General features: G+C 38.9%; 1 protein-coding gene across 3 annotated transcripts in view; it reads right to left on the bottom strand.

Moving 5' to 3' along the window:
- The window catches only part of hivep1 (HIVEP zinc finger 1), a 137469-nt gene that overhangs the window by 95789 nt on the left and 13753 nt on the right, over nucleotides 1–27927 (bottom strand). For 2 of the 3 annotated variants that reach the window (XM_002932683.5, XM_012965418.3), the window contains exon 2: nucleotides 16277–16422. In XM_002932683.5, coding sequence (XP_002932729.3) covers nucleotides 16277–16316 — 40 coding nt within the window. In that variant the 5' untranslated portion in view covers nucleotides 16317–16422. Of the gene's footprint in view, nucleotides 1–16276; nucleotides 16423–16673; nucleotides 16820–27927 lie in introns of those variants that run through there. The other variant, XM_012965417.3, reaches the window with a different exon arrangement.

The following is a 27927-nucleotide window of genomic DNA, read 5'->3' as shown; positions in this document are numbered from 1 at the left end:
ATCAGTAAATCTGCCTCTTAGGTTTAGCATAAAGAATGCAATAGTTTTAGTAGCAGACTACACTGGTTTTTACATTGTCCCCAGATGTGCAACCAAGAATTTATGTTGCCATTATGCAAAGAAAAAAAAAAAAAAAAAAGAAATGTCCACATTCTAGTCCTAGATTTTCATAACAAGCAGAACAAAAAACATTAAATAATACCTGGGTTTAAATAATCATATGCAAATGCCATTGAGCATTTTCCAATTATATAAGTAAAGCCTAAAGCTTTGCAGCATACAAAATTCTTCAAGAAGGGTGGCCCATAGAGCTTGTCATTTAGGTTAATGGATACCAGTCTGTAAAAGTTATCACGCTCTTTGACAATGACAAGTAGTGGTAACCAATACATCCTGCTAATGTCACACTAGGAAATGTATTTGTGTCCATGACTTCCTGTGGACAATAGGAATTGCCTTAAATATTGCACTTCTACCACATGTCCCCTAAAAACATAAAATGCCTTATTTTGAATGAATAATTATAAAGGTTCCATATTTCAGGGGCTGCCAATTGGCCACAATAGGAACTAACAAATAATTCCATTCCAAATAATTCAATTTCCAAAATACTGGCATAGCTATTATTTGTGATTAATAATAGCTATAGGAATTTGCTGATTCTACTACTGTTTACCCAATAGTATACAATTCACATTTCTTTTGTCATAGATAAATATGGATGACAGTTCAAGTTACTGATCCTAAGCTCCCCTTGAGACACACTGTACAGAAACTGATTGCGATTTTCTGAGCAGCCAACATTAAAATACAAGAAATTAGTTTATAGATTTAAAATAATAAAAAAATATTGGACTTAATGGAACTGGTTCATTTTTGTTTGTTGTAAATATTCATAAATTAATAGTTGCTATTTTTACATGGATTACTGCAGTCTAGGTCTAGGTCGAGATCAAAGCCAATTAAGGGCAATCACTTGAAACAGAACGGTCATGTTGACATTCTGCATAATTGCAACAATTTTCCATAACAGACTATACAACAAATTAAGGAAAGAACTGACAGGTGCCCAGCACAAAGTGGCAGTGTACTGCAAATAATGTTTTTAGAAAAAAATAAGTGGTTTGGAAGCCTTTTCTTGCTGAGTAACCTAGGGTATTACCATGCCAGAGAGAGACCTAAATGTTATTTGGAGGTAGAGCCAAGTAATAATTTCTCAATATATTTCATATTCATTGCTGACAAAGCTGTATAACTGAGTACACAGTCATATACTCTCTATTAACCATAATTGGTAGTAGAATCAATCATACCAAGAGCTCAATTAATCCTTTTCATAAAGTCAGATAATCATACAGAAATGGAGTACTGAGATGATTTCCAACAGTAACTGTGAGCCATAATTGATCAACCAAAAAAAAGTGCCCACTCACTAATATTCTTTTGTTTGCACTGGAGCAAATGCCTCCAACAATGTTCCAGCAGCTAGAGTAAAGTCTATGTTTTCCACATGGCTAGTATTTATTGGCATGGTCAGTTAAAATAATATAAAATTATATTAAAATTATAAAAATAGAAAAAATAGAAAGGCCGGTATTTTCTTCCAGAAATGGCTGCAACAGTTAAAATCATGAAATATAAAAATATAGAAATGCTGGTGTTTTTTCTCTCCAGGAAAAGGCTGCATCCCTATATTGTGTCTGTTTGAGAATTAAAGGATGGACCAACTCCTTGGAGTCAGAATGAGATATTGGGCAGGCAGGCATCTGCTTCATGTCCTATAGAGTTATTTGGCCAACTTGTCCACAGAATCTTTGCAGATTATTTTACTAGAATAAGAATTATATTTCCATTTACCAGTTATGAGCAAGTTACTTGCTATTTGTGTATGCAAAATAATTGTAGTATTTACCACAAAATGAGACTCAAAATTGGAAAATTAAATTAAGGCTTTGTGTCAGTCTCCCAAAAAAGTACACAGAAAAATAACAATTCTGAGTGCAGCTAAATTCCTGATTAACCCCTTGAGCCCCCAACAGACAGTCAATCACACAGCAAGGGTAAACTGTAGTTCCGTCTCAGCCCTCCCAGCTGCTGATTGGCTTCCATACCACCAAGCAAAATGCAGAAAGCTACAGACACTCCTGCACAGTATCAGAAAACAACTAACTGGAACTGGAATGGCCAGCTCATGCTATCCGGGGTGTGGGGGGAAATTTTGAGTAAGGGACATTCCTTCTGTTTTAAGAGGTGTGTAATGCAGCAGTGAATACTTGTTACTTGTCAAAGGGGACATTTAGGGAGGGTTTTCGGAAAAGTGCTGCTAAGAGCTCAGTTCAGAAATTCTTCTTTCTACTGATGCTTTTTTTCCTGACATTTCTATTTAAGAATATGTGTGGGCGTGATATATTCGCAAACAATGTGGTACATACGTACCTACATCACAAAGTTAGCCATTATCCCTTTTAAAAATATTTTTTGCAAAAAGGTGGTAAAATGCTCGAAGATTTATCTAGGAAACTGCCAGCGCAATTACAACATTACACAACCTTTTTTGTTTTTTTTAACGCTTCTGTGAATTCAGCCAATAGTGTCAAGAACAAATGTTAAAATCTCTTTTGATTGTTGCCTACTCCTCTGATGAACAGTGGTATTTCAGACATGAAGTTGAGCACATGCCCATAAACGGGCTGATAAAAGCTGTGATTTTTGGCCCTCTATGGGGCCCTCAGGCTGGCCTACCCTACTGATATTTGGTGAAAAATTGGTGTCGATCAGGCAGCACGGAATGGCAACTAATGACACCAGGGGCAAGGCAACCCAGACTAGGGGTAGGCAGAAGTAGTATCTGCCTCAATCATCGCGCCCTAAGCAGGTACCTCTTTTGCCTACCCCTAGTTCTGGGCCTGTGTCCTGGATTTTATCATTTTAATATACAGGTATGGGATCCCTTATCCAGAAACCCGTTGTCCAGAAAGCTCTGAATTACGGAAAGCCCGTCTCCCATAGACTCCATTATAAGCAAATAATTCCAATTTTTAAAAATGATTCCCTTTTTCTCTTTAGTTGATCCCAACTAAGATATAAATAATCCTTATTGGAGGCAAAATAATCCTATTGGGTTTAATTAATGTTTTATTGATTTTTTTAGTAGACTTAAGGTATTGAGATCCAAATTACGGAAAGACCTCTTATCCGGAATACCCTTGCATTCTGGATAATGGGTTCCATACCTATACCAACAGCCTGCCCTGTTTTTTGTGGTTTTGTTTTTGTGGCTTAACCATGTCATTAATCTTATATGATACCACGTATGGCACTGGTAATTTTGATGCCATGTGTGTAAAAGTAAATATCTAGGCATAACCATGTTCCAAGACTTCATAAGCATGGAAAAGTAATAGCTTGCTTAGGTTTCTAAGGAAACATTGATGCTTAAAATAGATTAATTGCTAAAATGGAAAACTGTTTATCCGTTCCCAACACTACAACAAATTCTACACAGTGATATAATTCATGGAACACTTTGGCAATTGACATAGGAAAAATACAGATTTTGCTTAAAAATAAGAGCAGCTCATAGCATATCCCTACAATGACAGCAGCTGCACTGCTTCCATTGACAGTTACTAGAAACATAGTGTAATTAGCAGCAAGCCCTACGCATTTGGGACATGGAAGACTGTCAAATGTTTTTGAGATCATTATTATTTTTATTATTGATGTAAAGAGTGTCACCATGCTTTGCAGTACTTCAAATAAGAGATTGTTCCTTATTTATATCAGTCCTTGCCCATCCCAGTGGACTTTACAATCTAAGGTATTTACATACATAACAGGCATTAAAAAGGGTAATGGCATAAACAAAGTTACAAAGAATATTCACTGATTCATTTCACACTTATTAGAAGTAAATTAATACTATGGGTAATATGTATATATGCATTTTATTAATATGGCCCCGGTGAAAATAGAAGGAAATTTCACAGCTCTCTATTCAGCTGTATTAAATTTTTAGGGGATATATACCAATGGATGAAAATAAAAAAAAACTCTATTTCTACCCTCTGATAAATATATCCTTAAAAATCCCTTACAAGTAAACAATGAGTTTGATAGTTCCCCTATGGTGGTGGACTGTATTTTCACTCCTTGAAAGTCTCTTTTTTTCCAGTTTGTGGTTCATTATCTAATAATGACATCAACTCTCAAAATAAAACTTGGTTACTACACAAGTGCCTTTACAGACCCTAGGGAAAACTGCAAAGTGAAAATGGCAGAGCTCTGTGCCGCAAATGCTGATTCACTACAAAACCCTTGGGTTCCTCTATTACTGTAATTTGCTTAGAGATGCTAAACAATCCTGCAAAACAGCTTTTATTTTGGTCCATAACGATTTCATCATAAACTTTATTGTTAGAAAAGTGTTCAGTGAAACTAATTTGCCATGTTTGAGATTTCACACAGGTTATTTAAAGTTTGAACACATTTCTGGGTTTTTTTGGGATCCTGTTTTATGTGTTATTACAGTTTTGCTAAAAAATGTGAAATTGCCCTTAAACTGTAAGGCTCAGTTCCCCTGAGACCTGCTTAGCTTATTAGTTACAATTGTATCTCAGCGCAGGTGGGGCTTTTTACCTTTCTGGGCTCTCTTCCAAAAGCCTACTTATTTAATTAAAAGTGAGAAACAATGTTTCTAAGTGCAGATGACGCTTGGTAAGATTTCTGGGCTGTCTGCCAAAAGCTACTTTTTTAATTAAATTTGTATATTTTTTAGCTTCAGTGCAGGAGATCAAAGAAAAATAAGGGACTTTTCAGTAATAATCAGGGACTGTGGGTTGAGCTGTCAAAAGAGGGACTGTCCTGCGAAAATCGGTACAATTGGGAGGTATAATTTTGGCACCCCAGGTGATCTGAACTTTCCTTCTCCTTTAAGGCATAATTTTTTAAAAACAAAGAAATGGTAAAAATCTGGTCTCATATTAACAGTCTCCACAAAGCATTTACTTCTCACAGAAAGAGATGGTATTCATGTGCCTCATGCTACACACATAGCACTGCCTTAAATATAAATGCAGATTAAACACTACTTATAAATGATGTATACAAATTACAATGTGACACTGTTTAATCGTGTGATTATATCCATTTCACCTGAAGCTTTGGGGTTCTTAATATTCTTTCTGTTTCTAAATAAGAAAATAATTCACCCCACAATTGATTTGTTCCTCATTTATAAATTATCACAGCTACATGCCCCCTGCCACCACAGGGCTAACACACTGTGTTGCCGACATACAGAAAAGGTCATGCTATTTGTCTAAGCTCAAAACAGATTCAACAAGTCCAACAAGTATAAACAGCCACACAACCTACAAGCCACACATGCCTACAGTAGTGGTGCAGACACCCCTCATATGGTAGGCACACATCATACACTGTAACACAAAATACTACAGGGGATAATGGCACAATTACAGTAAGGCTAATGTCAGACGAGGTGGAAAAGCGCTTGCCGAAAATACCGCCATGAGCCTCCTACCTGTGCCTGCACCCGAATGAATGAGATACGCTCCGGGGCAGGCACATGTACCCAAAATACTCATAAAAATGCGAGAGGATGCAAAGTCTTGCGTTTTTATGCAGATATCAGCTATAAGTGCCTGCACCGGAGCGTATCTCATTCATTCCGGTGCAGGCACAGGTAGGAGGTGGATGGCAGCATTTTCGGCAAGCTTGCGCTTGCCGAAAATATACGCCAGACACCTCGTCTGACATTAGCCTAACAGTTCACTATATTTAGTACATTTTACAACATTTTCTTCAAGTGCATAAAGTTATAATAATAGTAATGCTGTGGGTCTAAATTGAAACCCTGCAGATGGAAAAAAATCACAATAGCTATGTGACTGAAGTGTACAAGTATTTTTTATCATCTTTTTTTGCTGTTGTGTGTCTTTATACAGACATTAGCCATTGGCCATTTTACACTAACACATCTAGTGATCCCTTAGCCCATTTGGCTAGACTGCTATGTGTCCTGAATTTCCAGCTTAGCCGATGACAAAGAGACAAAACAACAATTTAATGTCCATACATGGTGCTATTGGTATAATCAAATAAAATAATATGTAACACCAAAAACTTTACACCCCAAACAGAATTCAGAGATTATGCAAATGTAACTATGTAAAGAGGTGAGGTCTGAACATTTAAAGTGCATCTATACACAAAAACTATTTCTGCATAATTTTTAGCCCTTTGCATCCTAACCGTCATGGGTCTTTTGCTTCACGGTTTTCAGAGTCATACCTACTTAGAACCATGTTCCAATATCCTGCACTGATGATCTCCAAGAATTAGCCTGTATCTGCATCATGGAATTTTCCAGCGCTACATAAAAGGATAATAGTTACAATAAAAATACGAAAGGAGCACACTCTAAATGACAATGTGACATCCAATGTTTTGATCCAAACAGGATCTTCATCAGGGAAGTAATTATTAGGCTGACACTGTCCTTTTAGTGATGTACAATAAATTGCTTCTCAATAGAATACAGCTAGTGCACCTCTTATTTCTGTCCTGCACAAAGGGCAGCAATCATACATTTTAGCTGGCAATGACAGAACTGAATAAGTATCTGAATCAACCAAATGCATAGATTACTAGTAATCTAGTAATTATTCTGAACTGCATAGCCATTTGTAAACATTTGCATAAAAATATTTTGTTTTCAATTAGTTATTAAAGTGTTAATGTATGTATCTTGCCATCTGCATTCAAACACACACTCAACAGACTGACTAGAGAAATGCTTTTAACTTTCAGTTTTGTTAAGCATCAGTGGTGAATTATAATTTTTCTACAGAAACTTCAAGAGTAAAGCTCAGTGTGGCTTTGTAGGCCACACCTCACATCAGTGATACTAAAATTCAAGCTTTCCTGAGCATTATGCCTCTTTAACTGCTGTAAAATATTTAAAGCCATATAATTTAATTATGCAAATACTGTGGTCATTAGACCAAACCACAGAGTCCTGTTTATTTGGTCTGTTTATGGATGGATGTTTGGTCTACGGGTGTTTGTTAATATTGGAATATGACACATTTCACTAAGCTCACTTTTGTAGAAACAGGCAATACAATAAGGACCATGAAGGATGGGTTTTAGGTAGGTACAATAGCTGGATAAAAGGCAGCCACCTATAATATTTCATTACCGTGTACAACATATGTGTGGCCAGAGAAAATAACTGTATTTCAAGAACTCTTCTCTAAAATACAATTATAAAAAAGGAGCTCGGCAAGCAATAGTGCATTATTCAAGCAAAACTTAAAGGGACAAGTTACCTTTGCAAAACATATGGTATTTAATTAAAAAAAAAACCACAAATAACTACCTTTTTAAACAGTCTAAACTGTTTAAAATGGTTTACCTGTAAAATGAATTAAAGTTTTAATACAAATTAGCTTAATCCTTTCTTTTAGCTTGAGGAATGTACTTAAGTAGGTTGCACTTGTGCTGCACATAAACGTATTAAATAATGTTTCAAATTGTAACAGTCTAGAAAGTCTGGTACCAGGCTCGGGCTAGTGGAACATGTAAAGGGGAATTTACAACCGCAAGTGGAGATGCGCTCCTATGTTTTCCCCAGCAGTGAGTAGCATGTTAAACCCCATTTATTAAAATGTGGTTTATGCACTTCTATATAGTTGTGTTCAGCCCTTCCCAACTTCAGAATAGAGTGCTGCTGCTCCTTTTAATTTGGAGGAGGCCTGGAGCTAATATTAACAATACTGAGAATAGCACACCTTTACATATACTGACCAGTCATAAAAGTGCAGCACAGAAAACACTAACAATAGTACATTTTAGCCTGAAAGTGCTTGTGTGCATTTTCTGCCAAGCATCAGAAGAGGGTGGGTAGAAAGCCGATTCAAGTAGTGCTGGGCGGTATACCGGTATATACCGAACACCGGTTTTTTTAAAAAAGATGATAAAAAATTTTAACTTACCGGCATACCGGTGTGGGCGCCTCCTGGCAATTTTTCTTACTATTTCCGGGTTGTGCGCGCTGACGTTACGTGCGCGCTGACGTCACGCGCACGCTGACGTCACGCGCGCAACCCGGAAATAGTAAGAAAAATTGCCAGGAGGCTCTGTGAGCTGTCGGGGGTGCCTGCGGCTGCCTGGCCCGTAAGGTTTATTTATGTGAAGGGGATGGGGGGGTGTTTGGGGTTGGATGGGGGGGTGTTTGGGGTTGGGGGGGGGGGTGTTTGGGGTTGGGGGGGGGGGGTGTTTGGGGTGGTCACGTAATCATGCATGGGGAAAAAAAAATACCGTCAAATACCGTGATACCGATATAATAAAAAAAATACCGTGATATAAATTTTTGGTCATACCGCCCAGCACTAGATTCAAGTGTACATTTTAGAAAAACAGCAAAACATAAAAATAGAAAATACCTGAAAAAAAGAATTATATGTAGTCTAACAAGTGCCCCTTTAAATGAAAAGGTAAATATTGCACTCACACATAAAAAAAGACAAATCCTTTAGACTTGCTTTTTACACAAAACAGCTAACATTTAGGTGAAAAGTTGCAGCTGCTTAACCTCCTACTGTGACATCAGCCTGAGATGCCAATTTAAAAGAGACATTTCGTGTAAAAAAAAAAAAAAAAAAAGAATGTGCCAGTGCATTATACATCGTTAAATATAGAAGAAATGTACTCAAAGTTGTGTTTTGGGCTGCTTCCTTTTCCAGGAAGTGCAGGGGAGCCAGCACTTAGCACACTGCACTGTAGGATAGAAACCAATCAGCAGCTATGCTGACCTGATAGGGAACTGAAGCCTGTTTTGCTTGTGTAACTGCAAGACTATGATTGGCTATTTCCCTCGATTGTGCTTCTGACAGGGACTTTTAGAACATGCCCACACCTCAGTTGAAACATGGACAGGGACAGTATCAAATCTATTGGAATCTGGAATAAAGGGGCCATGTTTAAAAATAACGATCATTTTTAGCCCAGAGTGAAACTGGCAATAATGTCTGCAAGTTAAGAAGGTGTTTCACTAAAGCTAGCAATACAGGTTCAGATTTCTTTTTCCGACAAACATTCTAATATTGATTACATGTTTAAAGGCAATGATCTAGGATAAAGTACTAAAAATAACAAATCGAAGGATGTTCTGAACATAAAGTAAATCGGCAGACACCAGAAATGCATTGTAGTTCACCCAAGGATATTGTTAGATACATACTTCATGCATAGATTTTATCCTACCAAAATGTTCTAACCTGTCTGACCAACAAAACGACCGATTGCTATAATACAAAAATTATCGCGACAATAATTCAAAGCCCACACACTGTCCGGTGCATATATGGGCAGCTTTATCCTATATGTCACTTTTAAAGGAGAAAGCTACTTAAAGGACAACGAAAGGCTAAGTCACTTGGGGGTGCCAAAATGTTAGGCATCCCCAAGTGACTTAAATCGCTTACCTTGTACCCCGGGCTGGTGCCCCTGTTAGGAGAAAACAGCACCAGCCCGGGGTACCTGTAGAGCGCGCTTCCTCCTTCCTATTTGCTCGCTAGACAATTGTCCCGGACAAACGCATGTGGAATAGAGTGAAAAGCCGACTTCTCTGTTAAAGTTCGGCTTTTCACTCTACTGCGCATGCGCGCGATCGATCAGGAAGGAGGAAGTGATCGCTGCTACCCCGGGCTGGTGCTGTTCTCTCTGTACAGGGGCACCAGCCTGGGGTAGAAGGTAAGCGATTAAAGTCACTTGGGAGTGCCTAACATTTTGGCACCCCCAAGTGACTTTTCTTTCTCCTTTAAGCATTTTATTGCCAATAGATTAGCCACAATAGTGCAAGCTAGAACGCTCTATTTATTCTGCAGACTGCTTTACCTGGTAGCTCAGATTACATTAGAGAGGGGACAGAAGACAGGGGGGGAGCGGAAGGGACGGGGGAGGTGGAAAGGAGCAAGCTGCACAGACTCATGCCATGCCCTGAAGGATTTTTTGGAGAGAAGGAAATCTGATACCGAAGAACATGAATACAAAAGAAAAGAAATACTGTGTTTCTTTTCTGTGTTTTTTTGATAGAGGACTCAGAGCAGCTTTTCTGTGAGTGTTTATAGCTGTATTTACACTGACCTTTCTGTTGTAGTTTACTTAGTTTTAATCTTTACTTCTCCTTTAAAGTCCAGTTTGGAAAGAGGCACGCCTTGAAAAAAAAAAAAAAAACTATATGCAACTAACTTGTTTATCACCTGCTCATCACTGGCTCACAGTTAGGAGTAGATCTACCAATAATCATAATGGAATGATTAAGTCTGATGATTTTGGGACTTATAATGGAAGATAATAAATAAGATCACAACAGTAAAACTTAATCAAAAGAATAATAAATTGACTACAAGTGAAACATTGTTATTGGACTCAATATCTCAGACCAATGATTCTTTTTGGGGTCTGACATAAAAACCCTTGAAAGCTCAGACAATTATAACTACTAATTTTTTTTCTAACTGATCAATTGGCCTAGCAAATTGACTATTTACTTATTTATTTTAAAAATTTGTAACCAGATCAAATGGCCAATAATCATTAACAGTTTTGGTCTTAACTGTGATGCAGTAGATGATCTGCCAGGTTGGAAATTGCCCTACAGGAAACTGTACAATTCCCAGTTCAGGACAGTTTCAGGGCTTTCTGCCCAAAATCTACCTGCCAATAGCAAAAAATGGTTCCATTAAAATGCATGACAAGCTGAATGGTTGCTTCTCCATTGGCTGCAAAATGCCAGTGAAGAATACACCCCTGTGTGCCATAGGCCTTAAGCATGAATGTCAATTCACCATATTCCTCCTACATGTTCTTATGTAATAGGAAACAGATAGTCCCAAAGTGACAGAATTCAGTAGAATTTAGGTATTCAGGTGTGTGGCCATGTCAAAATTAATCATACTGCCCAAATCAGATGAGCAAACCAACAAAAACTAGCCGTTTCCCCACATGTAATTTTGCATGCTAGCTTTACCTTTCCAGGAAATCTATTTTAAAATCTAATAGATTTGCCACATTAGTGCCATTTAGAACACTATATTTATTCTGCAGTAAAGAGCCCTAGAAGCTTGCTCTGTTTGCCTAAGACAGCAGCTGCCATTTTAAATAGCTTCCTGTTTGCAGTCTAGCCTTCATAGCTCCGATCACACATTCCCAAGGGAGGGGGGAGTGAGTTTTTATGAGTTCTTACGGGAGGGGGGAGCAGGAGATAGGAGAGAACGATGCAGACTCTGGCCACGTGTATTAAGGATTTTTCTGAGAGAGGAAGTCAGATACCTGAACAAAATGTTTACAAAAATGAGACAAGAAATCCTGTATTTCTTTTGATAGAGTGCTTATGGCTGTATTTACATAGACCTTTCTGATAAAACTTACTTAGTTTTTACCTTTCCTTCTCCTTTAAGATGAGGTAGAGTAGCTGCTTAATAGCAAGCTGCTGCAATCAAGAGGACTGTGGGCTAATGTCACTGTTAAAGGTGAGGTAAGCACAGCTGCTCAACTATATTCAACTTTATTAAAATTATTGTTTACTATTAACATTTTAAAGGAACAGATCATTGAAAATTAAACTGGGTAAAATGGATCGACTGCCCAAAATAAAAAAACAGGGGGAGGCACCTCGGACATAATTGTTCAGTTAGTTTGTGAGCATGCAGGTCAGATTAAAATACAAACTAACTGAACAGGTGTGTCCCATATGCCCCCCACCCTCAAGTCACTGATTTGATACTGACTGCTAACAGCTTAGAGACATGTAAAGGAGGAATTAGTGTTATGGCCATTATGTTAGACATCAGCTCACTCCAGACTTTATATATTACATTATTGGCTAAGTAACTATATTGAAAACATTTTTTATTTTGCGCAGTCTATTTTTACACTGAACTGTTCCTTTAAAGGATCAAGTACACTAGGTTGGGTGAAAATGTGGGTTGAGTCTGGGTTTCAAAAATTCAACCCATGCAGTACTCTTATGCTGGAAACTGTAGTCCAGTGACATTGGAACGGTAGAACATTGAAACGTAAAACTTTTCCCAAGCTTTTAAGGGCCAGCAGCTCCATTAAAATGCAAACCCACCAATCTATATAAATCTGGCTTCATGATCTTTGTACTTCAATTAGAGTTGAAAGCATTGTACAGGAGCAGTGGCCAGCTCCATGTTGTAGCTCCCACCCTTCCCAGCTACAGTCATGTGATCCCAGCAAAGGACAATAAAAAGGGCAACCACTTGGGACAACCTTGAAAGCAAGCAAACTGGAGCCAAAAACAAAGTCCCTGTATAAAATGTATAATGAAGGAGTAGAATTATTAATGAATCAAATGAAAGTTTGTGTAGGACTGGACAGACCGGGTGTAGTTGGCCAGCTTGGGTTTCAATATATTGACAGGCAGTCCCTGTCCCAGGCCCTGAGTGTAAAAAATCTATTATGGGACAGAATGCAAGAGCTGCAGTCACAAATGAAAGACAATATATAATTATTAACAGGCTACTTGCAGTTCAGAACGGCTCAAGCGCAGTCTGAAATGTCTGAAAATGAGCATGAACTATCGATGTGTCCAAGTGCAGACCTCACATAAAACACAGATGTCAGAAAATACTTTAGCTTCAGAAATCCTCAAACTGAGTAAAATATCCTTAATCTTTTATGAGTTAATAGTTCTTCAAAACAGGATAAAACCTTTTAAACTGGCAGCCCTGAACTACAGAACAAATAACAGTATCTCCAGCCACTGTGTGCCCCGTACACAGGGCATACATGGCAGAAAAACAGAAGAGGCCAGTGCCAGGTACCAGAGATGAGCCTGAGCCGCAGTGGAAGAAAAGAGCTTTTATTAAATCTCTGCCAGGCATTCTTAGGTAGCACTTTGACATCAATGCTACCGGTATATTACATTTAAAAAAAAAAAAAAAAACAAAAGTCATTTTTTTAAGAATAAAAAAAAAACAAAGCTATAATTCTTAATATATATGTGGATAACTATAACCCTCCATATTTAGGTTACTAATCAAAAAAAAACCTTTATTAGTACTGCAATTGAACAGGGCCCTTCATTCCTCTTGTATTGGTTACTGGTTGTTGGTTATTTTGTATGCAATCTGTGCACATGTTCAGTGCACAGTATTTTTTGTATGTTCAGTATACAGTACACAGTATACACTAGGCGGGATGCATCGAATCCTGGGGTTTTTTTTTTTTTGGTTTTTTTTTTAAGGATTCGGTTTCGGCCGAATCCACATTCCCAGCTGACCGAATCTGAATCCTAATTAGCATAAATTAGCAAACTTTTCACCATGCGCTATGCGTGCGGCAATTTTTGACCTCTTCCAATCCTAATTTGCATATGCTAATTAGGATTCGGATTCTGTTCAGGATTCGCCAGAATCCATCAGGGTAGGTTCGGCCGAACCCAAAAAAGTGGGTTTGGTGCATCCCCAGTATACACACATCTTTGTACAGCGCTGTGGCATGTGTTGCTGCTTTAAATACAGGTTAATAATACTATTCCAAATACAATGCCATCAGATACAGCCTACAGACAATATTTCCCTTTGTGAATGTGGGACAGAGTGAATGAATGGACCATCAGTGAAAACTGGATGCCTCTGGGTCTAAAGTCTAGCAGCAAAGGCAAATTATACTGATGCTTTTTTTTTTTGCTGGTATGCAACTGTATCATATAAGCACCCATACATGAGTGTAATATGCCAAAACCAAAGATAACGGTCAAGAAATAACCCATTGAAATGGTCAAGTATCATACCAAATTTGTAATAAACAAACCAGGCTCACATTACTCTTGAGAAAATTCACTGCTAACATTGATGTAGCACTGACAGGCTGAATGATGAACAGAAAATGGTTGTTATATTTACTGGCCTTAGCAAAAAAATGTCCCTGCCCCCTCCTTCCCCCATCTACATTATATCATATTACATTATAATTACTCTTAAGCAGGGGCTCTTACTGTCATGAGGCAGGTGAGAACCTTGCCTCAGGCTGCAGCCCCCCTGTAGTTATGGTGGTAAAAACGTAAGTGCTGGGGGTTAATTGGGGGGTGGCATTGCAAGAGTCACCTAAAGGCAGCTAATGGGCTAGAATCACCCCTGCTGTAAAACTATACCTTGGGAATTATTTGCCCATTTATACACCTCTCTAAAGGTTGCAGTTGCCCCTGGTGAAATAGGCAAAATGCCATAAAGCAATGTTGCCTAATTTAAACCTATTGTAGGTCAAATATTTGACAGTACAAGTTTGATGTCATGCAGTTTGATGTGATACAGAGACGATCGATGGAGCTTCTGAGTAGGATAGGGGTAATAAAAAATATTTGTTGCTTTCAGTTGAATGGCCTCCAGTTATACAGATTTATTTTACTGTGTCCAAATTACAAACATTGCGGTTTTCCAGGATGGTGAACAATATAGTAAAGTTAGTGCTCCAACCTCCAGCCACTTTGAGTGGAGCTTTATGCTACCAACAAGACAGTTGTAAATTACATTCCCCTGCTCAGCTTTAATTTCTCCACTTCTTATCTGGAAGTGGCAGGAGATGGAGCACATCAACCAGTGAGCCACAGGTTATCCGCTCCCCACATTAGGCAATGCCTGACTACACAGAACACAAGAACAAGGCCTCTGTTCCAATTTAAACCACCGCAATCAACAGTTGCTATTAGATGCAACTTGTCAAAAAATGTATGCAGTGTGCAAATGATGTAATGCCAGAGCTGCTAGCTGTAGGTGGGTTACCCCTCTGCTTTCGATAGCTGCTGTTGAACTACCACTACAAACACCTTCAGTCAAGCAGCTGAGCAGCAGCAATTTCAGGCTGAAGAAATGGAACTCGACAACAGCTGGAGGTCACAGACTGCTTTCTCCTGTATATGGAGGGTGGAGGGAGGGGGATATCAGTTATTTGAACAGATATAGTACATGTGCACAGGATTGGAAAAGATTGTAATCCTTTAATAAACCCAAGGTTCCTGCATCATAATTATATATACTTACCGATTACAAAAGCCTCCCTTTTTCTTCCTATTCATCATCAAACAATGTGATATACTGGGATAAAGTGTGCACTATGTATAAACATCACCTCTTTTGTTCCGATTGCACAATTGGTAGAACAAAAATAATAATTACGTTTAAAATAAAACTTGTCATATGTCTGCTTCAAGGTTTAAATGCTCACTTAATGTGAAATACAGAAATATTTTGAAAAGAACAGATAAGCAATTTTAATGATGGTAATATTGACATGATATACTGTATACAAATATGGCTGGATATGGTTTAACCTTATAAGAATGTAACAAACGTTAAACAAGTGGTAAACAGGGTAACAAACAAGCATTGGTTTAGTTGCTCTTGAACTAACTCCTACAACCTTAAAATGTACCTCTGCAGTTTTTTAATCTTAAAAATAAACAAAAAATCTATTATTAAATGAACATAAAGAGAGATTTTGAATTTGCTGATTTATCTGAACTTTACATTTTTGGGTTAAGGGGCACATCTGAGTAGAGTGAAGATGAAGTCTTTTTTTCTTCATTCAGCCATTAAAACCCCTTGACGCTCTGTATCCAGACCAAAACACTGCAGCATCAACACAAATAATCCCTGCTATTTCAATATGTGCAAATGAATACAGCCAAGAACTTCTAGCACCCAATCTGACGTTGAGCAGCCAAAGACCCTAACCCCGTGTTGATGCTAGGTCTGTCAGTTGGGCCTGTAGCTTGGGAGGATTTGCCTATGATCATGCCAGCAAAGTAAGGGTTAAGCTAATCATCCCCACATTACACTGGTGTTATTAAAACTTCCAGTTCACTGCTAGTTGGTCTTTTGTAAAAGCGGCAGCACATAAGGCATCTGAAGAAAGCAAAGACAAAGGATACTTCATGGTAAACCTCTGGGGGCTCAGTGTTACACTTTCCCATCATTGGCTGCAATTATTTCTTTTTTTTACGGGAAGCTGCAAAACCATTAAATGAATTAACTAATAGTGGAGACTTGAGATCTTCCATTACTTCACCCAGGACAAGATCATTGCATTTGACACAATGATATGCAGCAATGCCTTTTTTCTTCTCCGTCTGCCAAACGCAGCCACCTTTATAAAAGATAAACAGCTGGATGGTCCCTTTCAAAGCAAACATACTATGAAGACATAGGAAAAAGCATTTTCTAACCTCTTAGGTTTTTGGGGTGGATCTGTTTTGTCCGAGGCATGATCCTCCTCCTGCTGGAGCCTGGCTTTTCCTTCTCAAAAATGGAGAGCAGTGCTGGAGGAGAGGAACCTCCATATACCCGCCAAGTGCATCAGTTAATCCAGCATCTGAACAAGGGAAGGAGGAACACAACATGAGTAGACAGCCAAATTGCACCGGCCTGGGACTCCATTCCCCTCCCTCTCTGGACCCCTAAAAATGTATAGCACCGTGTGTGATCAGTACAAATAATGCAAAGCCAAAACAAACATACAGAAAAAAAAGAAACTGGGTCTATGAGGGGATGAGGTAACAATGAGGAGAAGCAATAAAGGACACAAGATCAGTCTTACACAGACATACACAAACACACACACACCTCCTGGAGGGCATTGCAAAACAAAACAGCATCATTCTGCACATGAAGATCTCGCTGGCTGCTCGCCTCTGGATCATTCATGGTTTTATGAATCACATGCGATGTGCACAGCCCACCAATGTGCCTGCTTTACAAATCGGATGCCTGCTCATCCTATTGCAAAACTGCAAGCAAGTATACTGGGGAGGGAGAGGGAAGGAAAGAAAGGAGGGAGGGAGGGAGAAAAGAGGGAAACGTTGGGGGGGGGGGTAGGATGGCAAGGGGTGACAGAGGAGGGATAGATAGGTAGCACTTGCTAGTCAGTGAATGGGAGCACACATGCATCTATTCAAAAAAGCATCCTCTGTACCTCCACAGAGACAAGGGACCCTGCTAGGCTAAGCTACAGAGAGGTGGGATTATTAGTGTTAAAGGGGGAGGAGGCAAATTAGATCAGCATTACAACACTGAAATGTGACCTTCACGGTGCTTAGCTGTTTAATTTGTTATTCTGTCCAATTATTTACTTTTTCGCTAACAGACTTATTTGCACTGGCTGCTCTGCATCTTTCTTGCTTTCATTCGTGCAGTTTACCAGTCTGTTTTGATAAATTGCTGTGCATACTTTTGTCACAGAGTCTGCATTACGGCACCCTATATAGGTAAAGGAAATATAGTAAAAGTAGACTGGGCATTAAACACAAAGAGATGCAATGTCTGTTGCACGTTTATCATTCACAAAAAATAAAGTTTCTGCAGCCCTTAATATGCAAATAATGGTAGATATAAGACAGGGTTGCAAGTGGTTAATATCAAGACCTATTACATAATACAGAGAGCTGGTATTGCAGAGGTTAAATACCCTGGCGGGGAGTAAAGTGCTGAGAGGAGGCAGGATGCCATGAGCCCAGCCTGGCAGAATAAAGGGGGTGGGTTTTCACTGGTGCTGGAGATAGATAAGGGGTGGGGGTGGGATGCAGCAGAGAGGAGATTAGGCAGGTTGCAAGCTCTTTGACATATCAGTAAGAACAAGAGCTCATAGAGGGACTGCTGTACAGCTGGCTGCAAAAGGGGAAGGCATCATGAGAGGAGGAAAAAATATATGAATGAATCCAGTGGGAGGAGCTTGGGGAAACCCCTGTGCAATGGAGAACGCCCTGTAAAAACCCAAGAGGATTGAAGCTGCAGGGAACCAGACTGCTTGCTACTGCTAGGGGCCCCCTCTCACCACTCAGTAAGAGACATACCAGGAAACCTTAACCCTTTCCCCAAACTGGCTGCTTCTGCCGCTGCTCAGGCTGCCATTTCACATAGCTAAGCCTGATCACATATCAAGCATACAAGCTGTGTAGCTGACTAGCAACCACAGCAATTTCATCCATCTCACTGCTAGGGATGCTGTATCATTTCTTCAAACTGCCCTGGACACAAACAAATATATAGCAGACAGTTCAGCTGCATCTGATGTGGTTAAACACAACTCAGTGAGGTGTGCAGCGTGCATCTAAACTAATTACTAATTAGTCATGAGTTATGCAATGTGTCATTCAAATGTCCTTGATGCTATATTAAAAGGAGGGGGGGGCGTCAGAAGAAAAATGCCTTAGAACAAATGGTGGGTGCACGGATTGTAAAACATATATAATATAACAGAAGCCAACAATTTTTATGTATGTATATTTTCAGTAAATATCCAGACCTCTGAAGAAAAAGTACATACGAAAAGTTATAAACTTGCATTTCAATTATTTTTGTTACATTTTATTAAGGTGCAAAAAGAAGTATCAACTTATTACATATTAGAAGGGACATTGCTTTGATGCAATCAAGGCAGTAATGTTTTGATTAACTGTTTACACTGGAACGTCTAACTTAGCTGTAGTATACAAGGGATGATCTGCATAGCTAACCTTTGTTAGGGTACCTCCAGCATTGCTGAGAAAGTCTCCTACTTGGCTCTAGCTTAAACAGTATAGGGAAATGCATTAAACACTAACAGGCTACTTCTCAACCTCCCCCCCCCCCCCTTAAAATCTTACTTGTAAAGTTTTGTGGTAATGTTGTGGCCAGAACCAAATTTCCAGGAAGAGATTAAAACCCGGTGGCACTGGCTCTTCACTGTTCTCTGTGATGTCCCCACTAATGTTGTGGGAAGGCTCTCAGTTATAAGCTTTACTGCCAAACACTACAGTGGAATAGTCGTCGGCCATCTCATGTACAATGCTGGTCAGAAGCAAATTAAGGACTTCATGAATATAATTTTTCCTGATCAATAAAAGGGTTTCACTTGGAGGACTCTGCCTGCAGTGTTCTCCAATGAGTGTTTCAGCCAACACGGGCCCAACTCACTTCAGTCTGCAGGCCATTTTTAGAGAATGTGAGAAAGACTCCCACAGGCTAGTAAGAACTTTTGAGGAAACCATCCGGTTTGCGCCACCATTATTTACAGTAGAGTAAATATCTAATATATCAAAGAGTGTGTCTGACAATTTGAGTTTCTGAAAAGATTCCCATGTAGCCCAGTCATAAAACATTAGAGCAGGTACTGCCCTATAACAAGCCTTTATGCAAAGGTAAAAAAATACATTCATAACTCAACATTAATGTTTATACATGAAAACGTTGTAAATAAGAGTTGCTGGGTTTTATAACAACTGCTGTGTGCTTGAGTTCTCCACAGAAGCAATTTTGAAACCTGAATGAAATCCGGACCCACATCCCGCAACCCCTTTTCTATACGCTTGGACCCACTACCCAATGCAACTGCCTTATCTGCAACCCAATCCGTTACCCACTGATCACCATTAAACAGGAAGTGCTATTGCTGCAAGTGACATCATCAGAAGTGGGCGGAGGTGGGAAAAAAAAGACATTTTAAAAAATGCTTTAAGGGGTAAAATACATATAATATAAAAAAAGATCTGGTCATAAGCCAGCACTCATGTAAATCAAAGAACAATGTTGCCTGGGTGCAGAATCAAAAAATATTATTTTAAATTATTATATAATAATAACTAAATAATTAGTGATAACAATTATAGATTAGACCCACAACCCGCAGGCAAGCATCTATAGCCACATCCGGAAATCCTAATTACAACTCGAAGGGTACTCGCTTTTCTTGCAGGTACCTGACATGCTGCAGAACTCTACCGTGCAGTGTCAAACTGGCCCACCAGGATACCAGGAAAACTCCTGGTGGGCCCTCCTGCTCCTGATAATTTGGCCTGCTTCATGGCCATTCCCTATTTCTGAATGGGAGCAAAGAGGAGAAATAGATGCTAGCATGTAAATATAAGAGACTAAAAGAATAAAGAGGTTAGGTGAGGAAAGGAAGAAAAATAGTTCAAAGAGTGGGCCTATGGTCTAAGGTTTTCTGGTTGGCCCCTGGGGTCCCATTCCATCACTGCTACCGTGTGAGGCAAAAAGACCAATGATTCATCAATAGTCAACAAGAAGTTTACATGCATTGAACAATGGCTTAGGCATAGCTATTTGTTTGACTAAATGACTAGAGTTAAAACTCAGTATACCCAAATTCAGAGCAGTACCAATGTACTAAATAGTTATGACTGATATGAAGCAGAGAACTGTACAAGCTTAATCATTCTGTAACCACTGCAAAATCTCCCACACAGACAACTCATAGCATTGCATAAGTCATGACATTCTTTATAAGAGGTTTAGGGACTTTTCTTTGCAACTCCCCCAAGGATCTATAGATAAAAGTAGCAAACTGCAATTAAAAGGGCACAGACTGATTCCATTCCAGTTTTTCATGAGCATCTATTAAACTGCTTCAGCAAGACTACATGACACTCTGAAATTAACAGAAAGGCAGAGGATATTTTCTGAAATGGATTTCAAGCAGCCGAACAGTATTGTTCAATCTCAGATCAAGAAGTGAAAAATTAGAAGTTCTGTCAGGTAGACCAAGAAAAATTTAATATGCAACCGTCAGGAAAATTTGTTGGGTTGCAAATCAAACCCATCCATGAAACAATGTGGTGTGGCTGTTTCAGCATGCACAATAAGAAGAACAAAAATGGGCTGCATGGTAAAGATGACAAAAAAAATGCCATTGTTGCACCAGTGCCACTAAACAACTTGCTTACAGTATGCCAAACTGACATAAAACCAAAATAGCATTTTAGGATCAGAACCATAAAAGCTGTGTTTCCAAAGGTGTAAAAAATGCCTATGAAAAGAAGAAAACCATCCCTGGGGGTGGATCTCTCCTGTTTTGGGGTGTGTGAGTTATGGGGGCAGTAAATCAGTAGCCTTTGCATCTACGTAACAGGTGTGCCAGATGGCTTGGAGCTTCACAGAAATTTAGAATTATCACCTTTTTCTTGAAAATGTTTCAAGATTTTTAAGTTTACATGGAAAAGCTGTTTGGTTTGTAAGTCTATGAGTTAACACAGACTTTTTAAAATACGGATATATGTCCCCTTTACGGACTGTGCTACTTTGTGATGCCTAATTTTAATGACAGTAAAAATAAAATATATATGTTTTATCTGATCACTCATGTTTTCTTAAAAAATGGTCCACATCTTGCAATTCTGCCAGGGGTATGTATATTTATAAGCACAACTGTAAACTTTTTTGTAATGTTGAAGCCAACAGTTTATCGTACTTATAGACCGTTATTGGTGTTATTTTTTGTTTAGCTACACCAGTATGGGGATATATTAGTATTCCTAGCCATGACACACTGGTTTTGGACTGTGCCACAGAAGATAGCTAATTTACTAGAAATGTTTATTTGGGATTTTACTGTTGCTTATTTAAGGGGAAGAAACATTTGGCATGTATTCCCATTAGTATTACAGAGCTTTTCTAGCTAATTTAAACAGGAAAGAGTTGGGGGAATCAGAACATTTTATGAGATGATTCTTATACTTATGTAGTTATAACTATACAGTTAATATATTGCTAATAATCACTTTCAGTACCACTACTTTTCAAAGGTTAGAACACTGCTAACCGTGGTTTGTAGATTTAAATACAGGAATATGATGACAAACCCTAGATTGCCCTGGAGCAAGCCAATATCCCATGTCCTCTCTACCTGTCCATACTGATCTTAACAGACACCCTGGGGCCAAACGATCGAATTATAATGGCAGCAATGGGGCAGTCAGTTCGGGGATGCGGCCCCCGATCCGACTTAATCTTTTCACCTGCCCGATCGATATCTGGCCAATTTGAGGCCAGATATCAGTCGGGCATGCCCCTCGTTCCTGCCCCTTGTTCCTGCCCCTACACGGGCCGATAAGTTGCCAAATCGGTCCAAGGGACCGATATCAGCAGCTACAATGGGGCTGTGTATGGCCACCTTTATGGAGGCTCCCATATCATATGTATCATAATTAGTGATAAGCGAATCTGTCCCACGTCAAAAAAAAATTGTCGCCCGCGGCTATTCTTTCATTGTGCGGCTATTCTTTCGTCGCCCACGGCTATTCTTTCGTATTTTGGACATGCGGCGAATTTTTTCATCCGCTTCGCGAAACAATCCGCCGATGGCGAAATGCGGAAATTCACAGCGAATCCATGCCTGCCGAAACATTTCACCCATCACTAATCATAATGCCTAAATTCATCATGCATTCATCATGTGCTTATAATTTCATCTGCATGCAACTAAAGACTTTCTGTTCAATATTTGCAAAGACTGTCTTACAGACCTATCTCCAGATTAACAAACAACATTTTTTCTTTTAGGAAATGTATGGGTCTCAAACAAAATCACAAAAAAACCTGTTAGGAAATATACAAAAGGTTAATATCATTCTTCTCAGCATTATAATGTTACAATGCAATTCTATGCCAATCTTGCTCTCAAGTCTTCTTTTTTGAAGCAATATTTTCATGATACCAAATATTATGCACTGTCATTCAATCTCTAAATTTTGCCAGCTTTAAACATTGCCTTAGGATCTGTATCAGTAAAGAATTGCATTATGTTTATTCCTAAGTGCTCCCAGGCTACATTCTCCTACTTGCACTAGTATTACACAGCTGCCGTGTTACATTCTACACTGCCTTATTACTTCTACAAGCTGGGCCATCATTACTTTACACAGCTGTATGTAGTTGTATGTAGTCTGTAACATGATTCCCATGCTTTGGGAAAGAGATGCATGTGAGGTGATATAGTAATGGTAATCAAGTTAGAGGTCAATACTGAAATGTTCCAAATGATATTTTTTGTTGATTCCAGAAGAAATTACAGGAAAGGTGTTTAACTTTAAGCAACTTTAAGCAACTTCAAGGGTTCTCCACTGTATGGGAAACAAGGCTAAAATTACACTGGACAGATGGTTGCCCAAAGAGTCTGCCAGCTGTTGAGGAAAGAGTGAACACAGCTAAGGATGGCTTGAAGGGCAGCACCTCCCCCCCCCCCAAGGAGTTTCTATGGGTTTCAGAAAATATCACTTGATTTTAACGGATTACCCAGTCACTGAGCATGACTCCATGGAATCACAAGCAACTTTCAACTCTGCTTTAAAGGAGAAGGAAAGTAATTTTGGCATTTTACTGCCAATAGATTCCCCACAGAACACTATATTTATTCTGCAGAAAGCATTACCATTCCTAAGTAAAGAGCCCTAGAAGCTTCCTCTGTTTGCTAGATAGCAGCTGCCATTCTAAGTAGATTTCTGCTTGCAGCAGTCTTCCTTATTTCTTCTGTCTTCGGAATCCCTGGCCCGGCGCATACGCAGTAGAGTGAAAAAGCCAACTTTTTTGTTAAAGATCGGCTTTTCACTCAACTGCGCAAGTGTACGAAGACAGAAGCAGTAAGAGGAGAGGCTTGCTGCAGGTAAAAGGTAAGCGATTAAAGTTACTTGGGGGTGCCTAACATTTTGGCACCCCAAGTGACTTAGCCTTTCCTTCTCCTTGAAAATAAATTTGCTGTTATTATTATTCATCATATTTTTGTCTGCAGTGCATATTATCATGGATGCTATTGTTCTTTTTTCTACCAATGAAAAAGACTGGTATAGAGAGAAGTTAAACTAAGCATCTTGGGAAAACAACCCTCAGTTTAACCAGTTGAAAGACATCTACAACAACTCTGCAGCCATTACACCATACATCTGGGTATGTCCATTAATGCAATCAAATAAGTATGGCCTGTTTAAGATTTTCTTTTCTAAAAATCAGGAGGCAATAATGTTGATGGAAAAACATGATTTACAGTTTTGGATTAGTGTAGCTTTGCAGTATTGTATTTTAATGGTATACAAATATCCATCACAAAATTAAATAATCTGTGTATTCCAAAAATCACAAGTAAGGATTGATTTAGAGGTCTCAAAATCTACATTAACATGTAAGTTTGCACAGTGTGCTCTTCAAAGACTTCCACCTATAGTAATCCATCCAGCAAAATCCAAATATTTTCTGGATTCATGACATAATATCTAGATACAAAGCCAACCCTATGCATTTTTAAAAGAAAGAGTATGCCACACAATCAAGTGTAAGCAAAGTAATCTTAAAGGGCACCTTTAGTAGAAAAAAATGTTTACGCCACCATAGAAGTGGTTTAATTAGAGCTCACACTCTGCGGGAACAATACTATTTTTTAAGGAAAATGCCCCTCATAAGAGTTATGCAACCCTCACCAGGAGGGAGTTTCCAGTGTGGGCAGCCATGTTGGAGAAAGAGCAAGTGCATAATGAATGAGTGTCCCGGCTCGAAAATGCGTTCAAATAAGTTCAGAATGTTGAATGGAATGCTAGATGGAACATTGTTAAGACCCCAAAATATTTAACTGCAGAGTATCAACCAATCCTAAACAGTGGTTTTCTTCTCATAAGTTGAGCAATGTTTTTACATGTGTTAGGTAGCAGAGGAAAAAGGATTTTAGGCCCCCAAGCAGAAATAAATCCGCTTATTACAGTTGTATAGGGACCCTGATCTGCTCAGCTTCCATTTGAATTCATGCAGCCCATGTGAGTGTCTAGTTTAAAATAAACCATGCCTGTTGTATTGAGACATTTATGGGGGTAAGACGGAGAGCTCAAGAGCATTCATAAAAGGAAGGGGCAATTCCTGAAAGATCCAGAAAACCATCAGGAATGGACATTGGTAGGAATTAACCTTATTTAACTTCCTCTTGTATTTTTACCAAAACTGATAAGAATATAAATATAGGCTATATTTAAAGAGTCATATATTGCAAATTTCTCTACACTTGCCAGAACATCAATTGTTATATAATCCCTATTTTAAAATATGTTGATGTTGCTCATAAAAAATTGTGTTCATTAGTACAAGGTTATTTGCCATATCTTTTTTCTATGTTTTTTTGCACGCCAGCCTCTGTCTGCCTGCTTCTAAGAGTCAGTAATTCTTTCAGTGTCTGCATCAATATCAGTGTGTGACTAAACAAACCTACAATTATAGGCAGCACAGAGAATGTAACCCTTGTGCATTATCTATACAGAAAAAAAAAGTTTGCTCAAACTCATCATCAAATTGTAGTAGTAGTCCTCAGAGGGCAAGGCAAGTAACGCATTAAACATAGTAACATAGGTTGAAAAAAAGACATACAACCATCAAGCTCAACCATAATGCCTATATATAACCTGCCTAACTGCTAGTTGATCCAGAAAAAGGCAAAAAAAACCCATCTGAAGCCTCTCTAATTTGCCTCAGAGGGGGAAAAAAAATTCCTTCCTGACTCCAAGATGGCAATCGGACCAATCCCTGCATCAACTTGTACTAAGAGCTATCTCCCATAACCCTGTATTCCCTCACTTGCTAGAAAGCCATCCAATCCCTTCTTGAAGCTATCTAATGTATCAGCCAGTGCGACTGGTTCAGGGAGGGAATTGGACAACTTCACAGTAAAAAATCCTTTCTAAATATTTAAATGGAACCTCCCGTCTTCTAAATGGAGTGGGAGCCCTCGTGTCAGTTGAAAGGACCTACTGGCAAATAAAGCTTTAGAGAGGTTATTATATGATCCCCTTATATATTTATACATAGTTATCATATCACCTCTTAAGCGCCTCTTCTCCAGTGTAAACAAACTTAACTTGGCCAGTCTTTCTTCATAACTAAAACTTTCCATACCCTTTACCAGCTTAGTTGCCCTTCTCTGGACCCTCTCTAATTCAATAATGTCCCGTTTGAGCACTGGAGACCAAAACTGAACAGCATATTCTAGAAGGCCTTACCAGGGAAGAATAACACCTTCCTCCCACAAATCTATGCCCCTTTTAATACAGCTCAAAACCTTGTTGGCCCTAGCAGCTGCTGCCTGGCATTGCTTGCTTCAGCCAAGTTTATTATCTACAAGGACTCCAAGATCCTTCTCCATTATGGATTTGCCTAGTGCAGTCCCATTAAGGGTATAAGTGGCTTGCATATTTTTACATCCCAGGTGCAAGACCTTACATTTTTCTACATTAAATCTCATCTGCCACTTAGCCGCCCAGATTGCCAGATTGTCAAGATCATGCTGCAAGGACGCCAGATCCTGGATAGAATTGACTGGGATGCAGAGTGTCCTCTGCAAACACTGATAAATTACTTATAATACCCTCCCATTTTAAAAGAAAAATATTTTTTTTAAATATATTTTTAAAAAATTTTTTTTATACATTCTAACTCTGTGTTCTATTTTAGAGTTGCATATTTAGGGGCTGATTTACTAATCCACGAATCCGAATCCCGAATGGGAAAAAAATTGACTTTTTCGTGAATTGTCGCAACTTTTTCGTAGCCGTTACGACTTGCGCGAATTGTTGCGACTTTTTCGTATTGAGTGCTAGTAAACGGCGGGCAAACCTTTCCGACTTGATTTTTTTCCCGCATGATTTTGGAAGCCTCCCATAGGACTCAATGGCACTCTGCTGCTCCAACCTGGCCCAAGGAAAGTCACGATACTGAAGCTTGAATGAATCCGAAACTTTCGTACTCGGCGCAACAGTACCATTTTTTCGCGACGACGACGAAAAAAATCGCAATATACCGATCATTATGAAAAAAAAAGCATTCGGATGCTTTTCGGACATTCGTGGATTAGTAAATGTGCCCCTTAGAGTTCTTTAAGTAAAAGTTGCCATACAAGTGCAGATTATGCTGCTAATTCAGGCCTATCAGATTAAGCATCTTATCTGCCCATGTATTTGGCCTCAAAAGGCCTACACAATTGTAGCTTAAAAAAAATTGGCCAGATATCGATCGGGCAGGTTTGATTTTCCCCTTGGATTGAGGACCACATAGGCTCACTGATGTGATCCTTACTCCGATGGCTTGTGTTAGCATAGTTTTAATCTGATCGTTTGGCCACAGGCCTGAGTGCCATTACCTTTCTTTGCCGACTTCTTGGACCGATAGCTCCACTTCTGCTCTCTGGCAACCTCCCCCCATGGAGTTGCAGTTCTCTACTCAACTTGAGCCATTACAGGCAAGAGTCAAAGGCCATATTTTCACTATAGTAGCACCTTCTATACTTCAAAATCCTTGTAAGCATCACTATATTAAGAGATATTTCAGGCTGCAGAATTAGATAGCGATCAATCTATGATTGATAGACAGATAGATAGTTTGGGGTTTTTGGAACACAGTTATTGACTTCATATTCGTAGCAATGTCTCTGCATCTATAAATGGGGACAGGAAAAATCAAATGTTCTCTAATGTTTCTCCAGAATATTGTTGTTTATGAATTTATCATTCTGAGCTGCTCTTAAGCAGTGACACTGATATACGAGTTTTGAAAACATACTGGCAAATACACATATTTCCAGTGAAGAGAATAGTGCTGACACTATGCTACTAAGGTACATGGAGGGGGTTAGCACTGTGACTGATGACTAAAGGGAAAAAAAAGAGAAACCAAACAATTAAATTAGTCACACACAGCAGAAAAAGAAGAAAAAAGTACAAGGGAAAGGCAAGTACAAAATCCTTTTGTTAAAGGTAACTGTAAATTCTAAAAATGTTAAATATTATTTTATAACTTATATCAATGTAAAAGAAATAATATAAAGTTTTTATACTAAGTTCTGCTACTTCAGCACACTGTTTTTTACACCATTTTGCATTTACTCATCATTTTACATCTAGAACTTCAGTAGAACATGCACTGACTATGGCTTTTCTTTGGCAATCACAACAGTATGTTTATTCACAACACTCATTCAGTGACAACAATTTGCAAAACCTTTGCAAAGAGGCAATCACTCCAAAATATTTAAACTCATGCAGAGAGTACATAGCATGCACATTCTAACTAAGGGGTAATTTTC

Source organism: Xenopus tropicalis, chromosome 6, assembly GCF_000004195.4.
Source record: "Xenopus tropicalis strain Nigerian chromosome 6, UCB_Xtro_10.0, whole genome shotgun sequence".
NCBI lineage: Eukaryota > Metazoa > Chordata > Amphibia > Anura > Pipidae > Xenopus > Xenopus tropicalis.
The sequence above is the reverse complement of the archived record's forward strand: the minus strand, read 5'-3'. Positions and strand labels throughout refer to the sequence as shown.